This window comes from Aulonocara sp. 'chitande type north' Nkhata Bay, linkage group LG3 (genome assembly GCF_057382095.1).
Source record: "Aulonocara sp. 'chitande type north' Nkhata Bay isolate Kocher_YH1m ecotype deep benthic linkage group LG3, A_spYH_male_GT1.1, whole genome shotgun sequence".
NCBI lineage: Eukaryota > Metazoa > Chordata > Actinopteri > Cichliformes > Cichlidae > Aulonocara > Aulonocara sp. 'chitande type north' Nkhata Bay.
The window spans coordinates 23468746-23480927 of NC_141346.1; the positions used below are offsets into that span (position 1 = coordinate 23468746).

General features: G+C 42.4%; 2 protein-coding genes across 2 annotated transcripts; both read left to right on the plus strand.

The window, feature by feature from the left end:
* Positions 1-6582: 6582 nt before the first annotated feature.
* Positions 6583-7969, plus strand: LOC147334644 (histone H2B 1/2). The gene has a single exon (XM_086287379.1). The coding sequence runs from the start codon at positions 6598-6600 to the stop codon at positions 6970-6972; it is 375 nt and encodes a 124-aa protein (XP_086143505.1). The 5' UTR covers positions 6583-6597; the 3' UTR covers positions 6973-7969.
* A 472-nt stretch (positions 7970-8441) lies between these two features.
* On the plus strand, positions 8442-9099 carry LOC147334645 (histone H4). The gene has a single exon (XM_086287380.1). It carries the CDS (start codon positions 8569-8571, stop codon positions 8878-8880), a length of 312 nt encoding a protein of 103 aa, XP_086143506.1. The 5' UTR covers positions 8442-8568; the 3' UTR covers positions 8881-9099.
* Positions 9100-12182: the final 3083 nt, after the last annotated feature.

Consider the following 12182-nt stretch of genomic DNA (forward strand, 5'->3'; position numbering starts at 1 on the left):
TCAGGCACTGGGTTCAACTCAGCTCGGAATCTAACCGGCGAAAGCAACCGATCCTGCTTTTATGCATACTTCAGACTGTGACAGGGACCTCTCCCCGACTTAGTTATTTAAGGAGCCACGAATCCCCAGGTCACCACCCTGGATCTCCTGCCTTCAAGTCCTAGCCCTGCATCCGAGACTAGGTGGGGTAACCAAACCCGTGACACGCGCAGGTCATGCGGTCATGTGATAGTTCGCGCTGATGGACATAGGAAGTGTTACAAACAGCTGATCGGATCGGCAAAGCGTGTTTCTGGAATATTATGTTTTTGTTGCTACAAGCGCTTTTTATGCAGTTTTTGCAAAGCTTTATGTGGAAGGAAACTGTGACCTAGGACAAGCTGATGGCATAAGATGTAAGTACAATTCCTCCGGTTACATATGAAAAAAAATTATTGCGCTAGCTCACGTGGTTGCAGAGCTACCGGGATTTAAAAATAGTTACGCAAAATGGAGCGTGTCCGCTCCTACCAGTTCTAAAGGGTTAATCATGTGAGCTAGCTCTCTGTTCGCCTCGTTTCACGATCTCAGCTCTGCCAATTCATCTCTGGGCCTTGAGCGAATTCCCAAGGGTTTCGGCACCAAAACTGTTGGGAAATCAGTTTTACCCCGGTTCTTTTTATTCCTCGAGCATCCAGAGATGGCACCGGACTCAGTAGTCATTTTCACAAAATCTTTATTCATCTTTATTCATCTTCATTCATCTTTACTCTTCTTCATTTAAGCATGCACTTCTCGAAGGGAAGACGAGGCCGGTGTTGTGCCAAAAAGTCATTGTCTGCCAGAAACTGATTGCCGTCCGCGGGAGCGCGCGCAGCTGCTTAAAGCTGCAGCGCCCGGATTACTTGCGTTGCCAGCTACTTCTGTGCAACTGATATAACGTGGAGGGAAAAAACCCAAACACATTTATGTGACGTTAGCGTGCTTGTGATTGTGGACTATAACTTGTCACTGAAACAATAATTCTGCTTCAAACTTGGCGGATGTCATCTAGAAGGGTCATATGTCAAATATTACATCTCAAACAGTCCCTTAGAACTGCTGGATAACCTGTAAAGAAACATTAACATTGATAATATGCCATTTTCAGCCTGCCAAAAAGTGATTGTGGCCTATATCTTGTCACTGAAACAATGTTTCTGCTTCAAACTTGGTGGATGTCATTCAGAAGGGTGTATTTATCACCCCCAACAGTCCTTTTGAATGTCTCCCTAATTCTGAGGTCTCAAGGTTGGCAAGTATGGCCACAACACCTCACTTTTTTGCCACATGTATCGCAAACCACGGTCGTGTTCAAATTCATGGGGACCCGGCCTTCGCGGTCTACGTGGGCCGGGTCCTCAGAAGGTCGGGTAGGCCGGAAGTAAACGGCCGTGAAATTGGACGGTGTAGCCTTCTGATTAGCGTCACCGCTGTCTCGGTGGAGTTTAATAAACTCAGCCGTCTGCTCCTTGCTATCTAAAATATAACAGGACACTGGCGTAAATTCTCGACTGTCTCACACTTGTGTTTAATCAGTTTTCTGTTTGACGTTTAGTCAGCTGTGTGAAAACCAAGGAGGAACCCACTCGGGGGATTAATAACGTTTTATTTTATCTAATCTAATCTAATCTAATCTAATCTAATAACTTTAATCTCAGCCAAACCGATTTACTCACGAACAAACAAAACACTGAAAAAAGCCCAACAATAACATTTTTAGGTTGTCTAAGTGACTTATATATAACGTTTAACACGAGCAGCGAACGTCTGCTGTTTGTGGAGGTAAAATACATCCGCACATGACTCCAACTACGCTCAGCCATTGTTGTGAGTGCGCACGCCAGCGGCTGCAAGACATTTATACAGCCGCATTTCGCACATAACTATGAAAGGAAGTAGTTCCTTTGAATGTAGACAATCCGAATGCTACAGTTTCTTTCCACTGTGTTCCTGTTAGGCCATGATGGTTTTTTTAGCGACTTTTCGGACAGCCAATAGCGATTTTCCTTACTGAGGAGTTGGCAACACTGCAACCTGTAGATGATCACTAGCTGGAACCCTCATCCTCTCACCCGGGCCACTAACCCCTCCTGTGCCAATAAGTACAGTTATAGTTCATGATTCATTCACAACCGTTCTTCACAGAAACACCTTATGAACTTTGTCTCCTCTCATTGCAGGCATTCAGAAACTTCTGGTTTCGTTCCCTGGCCTGAAAACTCCCTTTTCCCTCACCTCACAGAATCCCTGTGTCCATAGTTATTCGAGTGCCTTATGTTATTTTTTACAGTTCATGTTTTCTACTTGCTTTCAAGTAAATCACACATCTCTCACAGGTCACGTCACACCATGATTCACAGTTGACAGTCAAGCCATCGCTATTACACTCTTTTGTAAATAAAGACTTGTAAATCCCATTCACCAGTGCCTCCGTGTGTGATCTGCATTTGAGTCCGTTTGTCTGATTCAGCTTTCCGACGTGACCGAAAGCCCCCCCCCCCCCCCTTTCTCTAAGGAACTGGGCGGGTCGAGGGGTTGTCTCTGCACTACTTATGGTACGATAAGGTACAAGAACATATTTAAACACAAGAGTCACCATAAGTGCATGTGGCACCAGGACACCCTAGGTCACATGCTGATCGGTTTTGTAAACATCATCAGATATCCGGCCGTATGTTCTGGACACTCGAGTGATGAGAGGTGCTAAGCTGTCAAAAGATCCCCACCTGGGGTGAGATAAATCAGGCAGCGTGGGAGGACACTGGACAGACCTAAATGTTTAATGATGGTGTGTTGGGAATACTTAGTAGAGGCATCTTCCACTCTCACCTACGGCAGAGCTTTGACAGGAGTCTGTACGACACTGAGGACATTGAAACTGACTGGACCATGTTCAGCACCTTCATCACTGAAGCTGCATTGAGCTGTGGCTGTAAGATGGTTGGTGCCCTTTTGTGGTGGTAACTGCTGAACCACATGGACACCGGAGGTGAAGGGAGCCACCAGGCTGTAGAAGAATTCCTATTGGGTTGGGGTAGCCTGTGGGACCTCGGAGGCAGCCAGAGGGCACTGATTGGCCAAGTGGAATGTGTAGCACTCATTTTTAACATAAATGGTCATTCACATAATTTGTATTCTGTGCCATTTTTTTCATGTCACTGTTATAATGAAGTACTTTATTAGCTTTTCACCTGTCATACATTTTTTTTTGTTTTTTATTATTGCTTTGTTGTGTAGTGTCATCATGTTTTTGTGAGGGTTTGCTCTTTTTGTAGGGTGGCTACAGTCTGGCTTTCCCCTACAACCGACTCAGATGAAATTCTCTTCATTTGCACCAGTGACTGTAAAAAAACGTAGATGACCTAATAGCTCCCAAAGAATGAAGCCAGTCTATATCGCCACCCGGTGTCTCGCTGCAGCATAGGTTAAACACCCGCCTTCTTCATGATAGCAGATGGGACTGGAGCCAGACTAAAATAAAAAAATTCTCCTCAGATAAATTTTCCTAAAGATTATTTCATTCATTATCAGCAGTTCCCATGATGCATATTTGTCCTCAAGGGCTCTCCTTTATCACATGTTTGATTCTAATTACTAGCATAATGCTGTTAAATTGGGCTGTGACGTCAGCTTTAACTGGCAGCTGCAGTCACAGAGAAACTTGAGCCTTTCTGTTTGGGAATAGCAGATAGAGCGGGGACGCTGAGAGGAGGTCCAGTGTTTATGTTACAAAACCACGACCGACTGTTTCAACCTGACAGCCTGAGGTGTTCTTCAATAAACTGGACTGAATATGTGCAAACAGCAGCGTGTTTTCTGTCTCTTGCCACAACTGTATTTACATGCTGAAACCGATTACAGCCATTTGGCAGCTTAAGTTCAAAGTTATGTTTAATGTTTTCACTGATCAATAATTTTAGAACTGACAACTGACTCTGTGTGTGTTTGTTTATTTATTTATTTATTTTACTGAGTTTTTATTAAATACTAAGGTAAAAAAACCAAACAGTCTATGAGCAATACCTCATCAAGAATCATTCAAAGCTACATGTGCAGTACTCCGTACAGCTTACATCCTTAGAAAGTAACCACTTCAAGCATTAAGCCTTTGAGGTTCACACCAAGAAAACTGCAATTTAAGAAATAATTCTTTGCATTGTTTTTTCCTTTAGAACAACAGCAACAAAGTTTAGATATTTTTTTAACCAACTCTATAGTTTTTTAAACATAGTCCTCTACCAAACAGTAGAGATTTTCATTCATGGCAAAACTCAGAATACACAAAAAAATTTTTTTTAAGTTTAATAAAACTTATAAACTTCTGCAACTTCGCAGCAGAGTACACTGAACATATAAAAGAGATTTGTAGTGCTATAGAACCCACTGCCATTGAGATTTAGAGGCGTTAGATTTCCGGTGATATGCAACAAAGCACTGCTGGTGGGCATTCTTCACAGAAACACTTTGCACTTCTGACAATTTCACCTTGACACTCCCTTTGGACAGAGGTTACACCGGCCTCGGTTGTCAGAGTGAAGTGGCAGGTGTCCCAAGTTGTCATAACGCACATCTTGTTGTGGATGTGAAGGTCTTGGGGTGAAATGTTTCTGCTGAGGCAACATTTGAGGTGGAGAAGAAGATGATGGTCGACCAACCTTTGATGGAAACTGCTAGACAAAACCTTTTGACAGGGAGCGGTTTCACATTCAGTAGGGCACAGTCCCTCTTGTGAACAAGCCAGGCATTTGAGATGCCAAACAGCGGAAAATACCATCGCCTTGATTTTGCTGGAGTCCTGTACATTATTCCTGCGGAGAAGCTTGTAGTAGACTCCAGCCACCACTTGCCGTTACTTATTAGGGTGTGACCCTAACCCTAGATATGAAGCAGGGTGGGAGGGATATTCCTGCTGAGGTCAGCTGTTCAGTGTAAGTGATGTCCTGCTTTAATTTAGAGATTGCCGAACTGCTGCTTTGCCTGGGTGGATTTCTGGCTATTGGGCCGAGGTCCTTATACACCGGTGGCTATTTTCATTTGTTTTAAAATCGGTTTAACTTGACAGGAGCTGAAGGCTAAGATGGAGTAGATGACCTGCTCCACCTCCTGACCTATAGTCACCTCAGTAGTGTTGCTAGCAGAAGTTGAAGTAAATTATGTAGAAATATTCATTCATATTCTTTTCTACTCACAAAAAGCATGAATTCAGTCTCCTTGAAATTAAGGGACAATTTATTGATATCAAACCACATCTTCAAAATTTCCAGTTCATTTTCAATTCTATACAAGAGATCCTTTACATTACCTTTATGCTACCTCCAGTAACGCTGTGGGAACCTTGGAGTCATTTTTGACCAGGACATGTCCTTCAACGCACATATTAAACAAATATGTAAGACTGCTGTCTTCCATTTGCGCAACATCTCTAAAGTTAGAAATATCCTGTCTCAGAGTGACGCTGAAAAACCAGTTCATGCATTTATTACTTCTAGGCTGGACTACTGTAAGTCATCATTATCAGGATGTCCAAAAAACTCACTGAAAAGCCTTCAGCTAATCCAAAATGCTGCAGCAAGAGTCCTGACAGGGACTAGGAAGAGAGAGCATATTTCTCCTGTTTTGGCTTCCTGTTAAATCCAGAATTGAATTCAAAATCCTGCTCCTCACATACAAGGTCTTAAATAATCAGGCCCCATCTTATCTTAATGACCTTGTAGTACCATATCACCCTATTAGAGCACTCCGCTCTCGCTCTGCAGGCCTACTTGTTGTTCCTAGAGTATTTAAAAGTAGAATGGGAGGGAGAGCCTTCAGTGAATATAAGGTTTACAGCATATCTTGTCACTGGTAATTGTTTGCAATGTTTATATATTTATATTATTTACTGTAGGTATTGGTGAAAAAAGCTTTATGTTGTGAAAAACTGAAATCTGGAAATTAGAATTGTTGTGCCTTATTTTGTTGATGTTTTTACATATATTCCTTTTGAAAATGGTAAAATTTGTATATTTATTAATTTTTGTTTGTCTGATAAAATTTATTTAAAAAATAAATCGGATATTTCAAACAGTTACTCACTACTTGAGTAGTCTTTTCGCCAAGTACTTTTTTACTCTTACTTGAATAACTTTTTTGACATCTACTTTTCACTTTTACTTGAGTAATAATATTTTAAAGTAATGCTACTCTTATTTGAGTACAATTTTTGGATATGGATGTAACACAGAGACATGGAACACAGAGACACGAAACCAGGCAGAATTGTTTCATTATTGTCTGAAGACAATACTGCTACTAACACATCCATATCTGCCACACAGAGCTCCACATGTACTGCTCATTTAGAACAAATGACTGTCAGCAAACGAGGACACAATCACACAGCCCACTGTCTTTGTTAGATGCGCGCCTGTTTCAGCAAAGTTCACAAACTCCCTCCAACACAACGTCCGGCCCACTGTACGGCTCCACCAATGAGATCCGAGGGCCCGCGCAGTGGTATTAGCATACAGCCTGTATAAAAAGCGCCGCTCTCGGTCACGGAGCTCATTCGTTACTGCAGAGTATCGAGGAACGAAAATGCCTGAACCTGCCAAGTCAGCGCCCAAGAAGGGCTCCAAGAAAGCCGTGACCAAGACCGCCGGCAAGGGCGGCAAGAAGAAGAGAAAGACCAGGAAGGAGAGCTACGCCATCTACGTGTACAAGGTGCTGAAGCAGGTCCACCCCGACACCGGGATCTCCTCCAAAGCCATGAGCATCATGAACTCGTTTGTCAACGACATCTTCGAGCGCATCGCTGCCGAGGCATCTCGCCTGGCTCACTACAACAAACGCTCCACTATCACTTCCAGGGAGATCCAGACCGCAGTGCGACTCCTTCTCCCCGGTGAGCTGGCCAAGCACGCAGTGTCTGAGGGCACAAAGGCCGTCACCAAGTACACGAGCTCAAAGTAAGCTGACTGCAACTCAGACGTCAACACAACGGCTCTTTTCAGAGCCACACACGTCATACTGACGAGCAGAATTCCTGCCGTTAAACATGCAGCTCACTATGTTACAACTACTATAATCGCGTATGTCCACTTTTGTGTCACTGGGTGCTATCAATCCGCTTTACTGACCCTAGTCTACAGAAATGTGTTCCGGTTTTTACTTTGTAGTGACTTTGTCTTTCTACAGACACAGCTAATGAGATTTTTTTTTTTTTTTTAATTAAACACTTGGTATTAGTTCAAAGAATACTTTTTTTTTTTCTTCTGCAGTGTGTACAGAATGCAGCGGCAAGACTTTTAACTGGTACAAACACGAGGTCACACATTACTCCAGTTTTGGCTTCTCTTCATTGGTTGCCTGTAAATTTTAGGGTTAATTTTAAAATTTTAGTTTTAACTTTTAGAGCTCTGCACGGTGAAGCTCCCCAGTACATCTCTGACGTGCTGAAACCTCATGCTTCATCCCGAGCACTTAGGTCTTCAAGTCAGAGGCTACTGGTGGTCCCACGTACTAGGTTTAAAACACGTGGGGATCGGGCTTTTCAGGCACTGGCACGTAGGCTGTGGAACTCTCTGCCGTTGTCTTTACGCTGTCTAGACTCTACTGACTCCTTTAAAAAGCAGCTGAAGACATTTTATACAAACGGGCTTTTAATTAATTTTAACTTGTATGTCTGATCTTATTGTAAAGCACTTTGTGATTTTTATCTGTGAAATGTGCTATATAAATAAATTTTACTTTTACTTAGGATTTGTTCCACTATGCAAAGAGTGCAGAAAAACTGGTAGAGATGCAGTTACAGTGTACCTGGGCCCCACCAACTATCAGCTAAAGAGAAGAAATAAATTCAATTGCTGCACATTTTCTAGACCCGTCTGTGGTCCTGTCTGTTATATGCAGCACCATGCTCTTGTTTCACTGTTAAAAGTTAGCAACTACATTTTAAAATATTCTATTAAACAACACATAATACATTTATAGATGCATATTATTATTAATGTATGAAATATTGTTCTATTTTTATTTTTTTTTAAGCCTACACTGGCTGTTGTAGTGGAAGTAAACTCTACTTTACAACCTTACCTGACTAAATCTAGGCCAGTGGAATTGACATTCAGTCATTTCAAGGACACATTTTATTCCAAGCTGAGCCCGTACTGCTATTTATTTTACCATGTATTTATTTCATTACTCGTTTCATAACCATTTTGATTCATGTACATTTGAACATATGGAGTTCTGTAGTGTTAAGGCCCTCCCAGCTGGAGGAGAAGAGTCAGTGGCTGCCCTGTGTCCCCCTCCTCAGTACTTTTCCACTAAAGCTGAGGTTGAAAGTTGCGATTTGGTGTGAGCCTCCCTTCGGTTAGACTTAATTTGTCATTAACAAAAGACAACATTTCCACATTTAGAGAATAGAAGAGTGGGCGGGGCCACTGAGCTTCGAGCGGTCCAGCGATCAGTCTGTTTTCTTTTACGTCCGCCGAGCACAGATAATAACACGGCTCCGTGGGGTTGAGATTCATTCGACTTTGTTCGTTCAGAGAAGAAACAATAACCATGAGTGGACGAGGCAAGGGCGGCAAAGGACTCGGCAAAGGAGGCGCCAAGCGTCACCGTAAAGTTCTCCGTGATAACATCCAGGGCATCACCAAACCGGCCATCCGCCGTCTGGCTCGCCGTGGCGGAGTGAAGCGTATCTCCGGTCTGATCTACGAGGAGACCCGCGGTGTGCTCAAGGTGTTTCTGGAGAACGTCATCCGCGACGCCGTCACCTACACTGAGCACGCTAAGAGGAAGACTGTGACCGCCATGGATGTGGTGTACGCTCTGAAGAGGCAGGGCCGCACTCTGTACGGCTTCGGCGGGTAAACTCATTCTCTCCAATCCATCAAACGGCTCTTTTAAGAGCCACACACTTTCACTTTCAGAGCTTTGTTCTGCCATCTTGTGATATTAATCCGCTGTATTGAACCCTAGTCAACAGAAATGTGTTCCTGCTTTTTACTTTGTCAAAAGACATACTTACTACAAACAGAGTTAATACGACTTTTTAGTTATCTCCTGGTTTTAGTTCAAAGTATACTTTTTTTTCTTATATGCAAAGTTGCGCTAATCATAAGATTAAAATGCTTTGGCACAAAACTAGTAGCAACATTCATGTTGCAGCTTTTCATTGCATGGTCGTGTCTGTATAGTTTTGGTCGTCTGTATTCGTCTTGTTGCAGTTTTCGGCTTCTGCTGTGAGGTCCCACCTCCATGCACTTATACAATTAATCGCTAGACGGGGTTTTTTTTTTTTTTAAATAAATATTATATTAGGGACATTTTCCTATACATATCTTTGACCTGGGGGCAGAATTGATCGTGAAATGGAAAGAAAAAATGCGTATGAACTTACAAATTTACAGCATGATGCATTTAAGGTAATCCCTTTTCCATTTTTATTTAAGAGGATTTGTTCCACTATGCGAAGAGTGCAGAAAAACTGGTAGAGATGCAGTTACAGTGTACCTGGGCCCCACCAACTATCAGCTAAAGAGAACAAATAAATTAAATTGCTGCACATTTTCTAGACTAAAATTTTGAGATTTCAAAAATAAAATATCTTTTTGTAACATTAAATGTTGCGAATCAAATGGAAGTCTTTCTAAAGTTTAATGATATTTATATTATGAAAAGCAGATTTTTGACATTTTAAGTTTTTCCCGTTTCCAGTTAAAATAAAAACACACAAAACACAAGCAAACAGCCAGAACACAAAGCTGGAAAACTACGGAGCCCCGCAGGGGGCATGGGAGAAAAAAAAATTAAGACTGACTTTTGCGAGATCTCGCAAAACGTTTAGCCGCATTCTTCGAACGCCGGCTCGAAGCCGACCGGGAGGTCGAGGCACGATGTGCCGGGAAAGCGGTGTTCCTCCCGGCTGTAGTAGCTCTCGACCTCCCGTTAGCTTAAATTAATCTTAATCCGTCTTAATTTTTTTTTCTCCCATGTCCCCTGCAGGCGCTCCATAGAAAACCCACCCGATCGACCAAAATCAACTCAAAATACTAGTGATGGGACGTTCTGTATCGAGGCTTCGAAGCTTGTGCCGAGTAATGGAGGGGGCGTTTCCGCGATGCGCGTATCGAGGCTTGCTTCATTTATGGGAGGAGCTGAAAATGATGACGTCCGAAGCCTCGCTGCCCGGCTGTACCACGTGACTGGTTCATGAAGTGGTTCGAACTTTGCCGCGAGATATGACAGCGATATAAACCCCTCAGACTTCATTCAAAATGTGGGTGTTTGATGGAGAGTTGCGGTTAGTGAGAGTTTGGAGACCGTTTGGAGGTTTATGAGAGTGAGGAGAGAAAGTCAGGAGAGAATGGAGCCAGCTAAGAAGAGGAGGATGTCCTCCCCTGTGTGGGAACATTTTGATCTTATTCCTCCCAACAAAGGTATGTAAATTTCTACAGAAGATGTATTTTCATAATACTGATGGTGCAATACAATTTATGTTAAGCGGCTTTACTTTTGTACAAGGTGAAGTTTTGCTCTGTGCCAGGGAGCTGGGATATAACAACAACACCTCATCCATGCTTAGGCACTACAGAGCTTTGCATGAGAATAAGGGGAACACCGATTGTGGAGCAAGACCAGGTGAGCCATCAAATGCAATGATAATATAGCATGCAGTAATGTTACTAAATGATATAACAATATTATACAACTGTAATAAGTTACGTGTGTGATATTTATATTTGTGCTTTGTTCTCCCGAGGAAAGACAATAAAGACAATCTCAAATAGATGAAGACCTGGTTACCATGGTGATTGAGGACTTCCAGCCATTTAGCATTGTGGAGGACAAAGGATTCAAAAGATTTGTTAAATCATTAAATCTTAGCTATGTTCTCCCCACTAGAAAGGTCATAAAAGCAGTGAAAATTTAGTTTTTACACAATAAAATATGGGCAGGACTGAGGCCTCAGTGTGTAGCTGTCCATACCTCAACGTTACAAAAGCACAACTACCGTCCACACCCCAACCACACCTCACCTCACAGTAAATGATCATTTCCATTTTAAGCATTTCCAAATGATCATTTTCCATACTGCCAGTATAAATATACACAGTATACTGCCATCACTACAATATACATGTTTTACACACTCCTTTTGTTGTTGACATTTACAGGCTGTGTGCAAAAGGCCACACTCTTCAAATTCATGCCAACTAATATTTTTACGTCCAGTAGGTGTCCTGCTAGAGCAAATAAAGCTTCAAGAAGCTTTGCGCTGGGGTGAACCAATTGGATGAAAAGCTTCAGTGCTTCATGAAGCTTCATCTGCCCATCACTAGAAAATACTGCCACACAACAGAACCTCCTCTCCTCCTCCTCAAAAAACTCCACAAATGAATGAGTCACCTGCTTATAAACCATTGAATCAGACACCGAAGCCGTTAGACTCTAAATGAAGCTTCGGACGTCACTGATCACGTGATTCTGGCCAAACGAATCAAGCTTCGACACAGTGCTTCTGAAGCAGTGTGTTGATTTTTTTGACACATGCTTCAAGCGAGCCATCACTACTTCACTGTGTACTGCACTGCACATGGTTGAAATGACAAACCCACCTAACTTGATGTGCACTTTAACACACAACTAGACTAACCAGGATACAAAGGGCTAGTTTGTTGGACTATTAGAGGGCAAAAAATGGCTAATTAGATGTCAAAGTGTATACTAAGAAAGATATGAATTGGTATCATCATTTTTTTTGTATTTTTTCCTCACTTGTGGTGCCCCTGGATGGATGACACTGTTAGCATTTGCCTATACTACCTATGCCACAGGCAGGCCCTGCTGTGTCCTTCACATCCAGCTTTCCTAGCAATTCCCAGAGGAATTTCCATCAAAGCTTTCTTCAATCTAACTCCTAACTTGATGGCTCCATAGCCACCTTTTATATAATGCAACTATTGTAGTAAGTGCTGTGCATAAGATGGAGTTGTACAGGAGGTAGGTAGGAATGATTTCCTGTGGTGTTCAGAGGGGATTTTTGGTCATCTCAGACTCTCACTAAACACACTCCGGTGACTGGTCAGCACATGATGGTGTGGGTCAGGGGTATTGTTCAGGATTTGACTTATGCACAAAAAAAACTGTGGTCACATATTTTTCAGTAGGTG

Excerpts from the sequence above, each read along its gene's own strand:
- LOC147334645 (XM_086287380.1), top strand. The coding sequence starts at position 8,569 with ATGAGTGGACGAGGCAAGGGCGGCAAAGGACTCGGCAAAGGAGGCGCC.
- LOC147334644 (XM_086287379.1), top strand. The coding sequence starts at position 6,598 with ATGCCTGAACCTGCCAAGTCAGCGCCCAAGAAGGGCTCCAAGAAAGCC.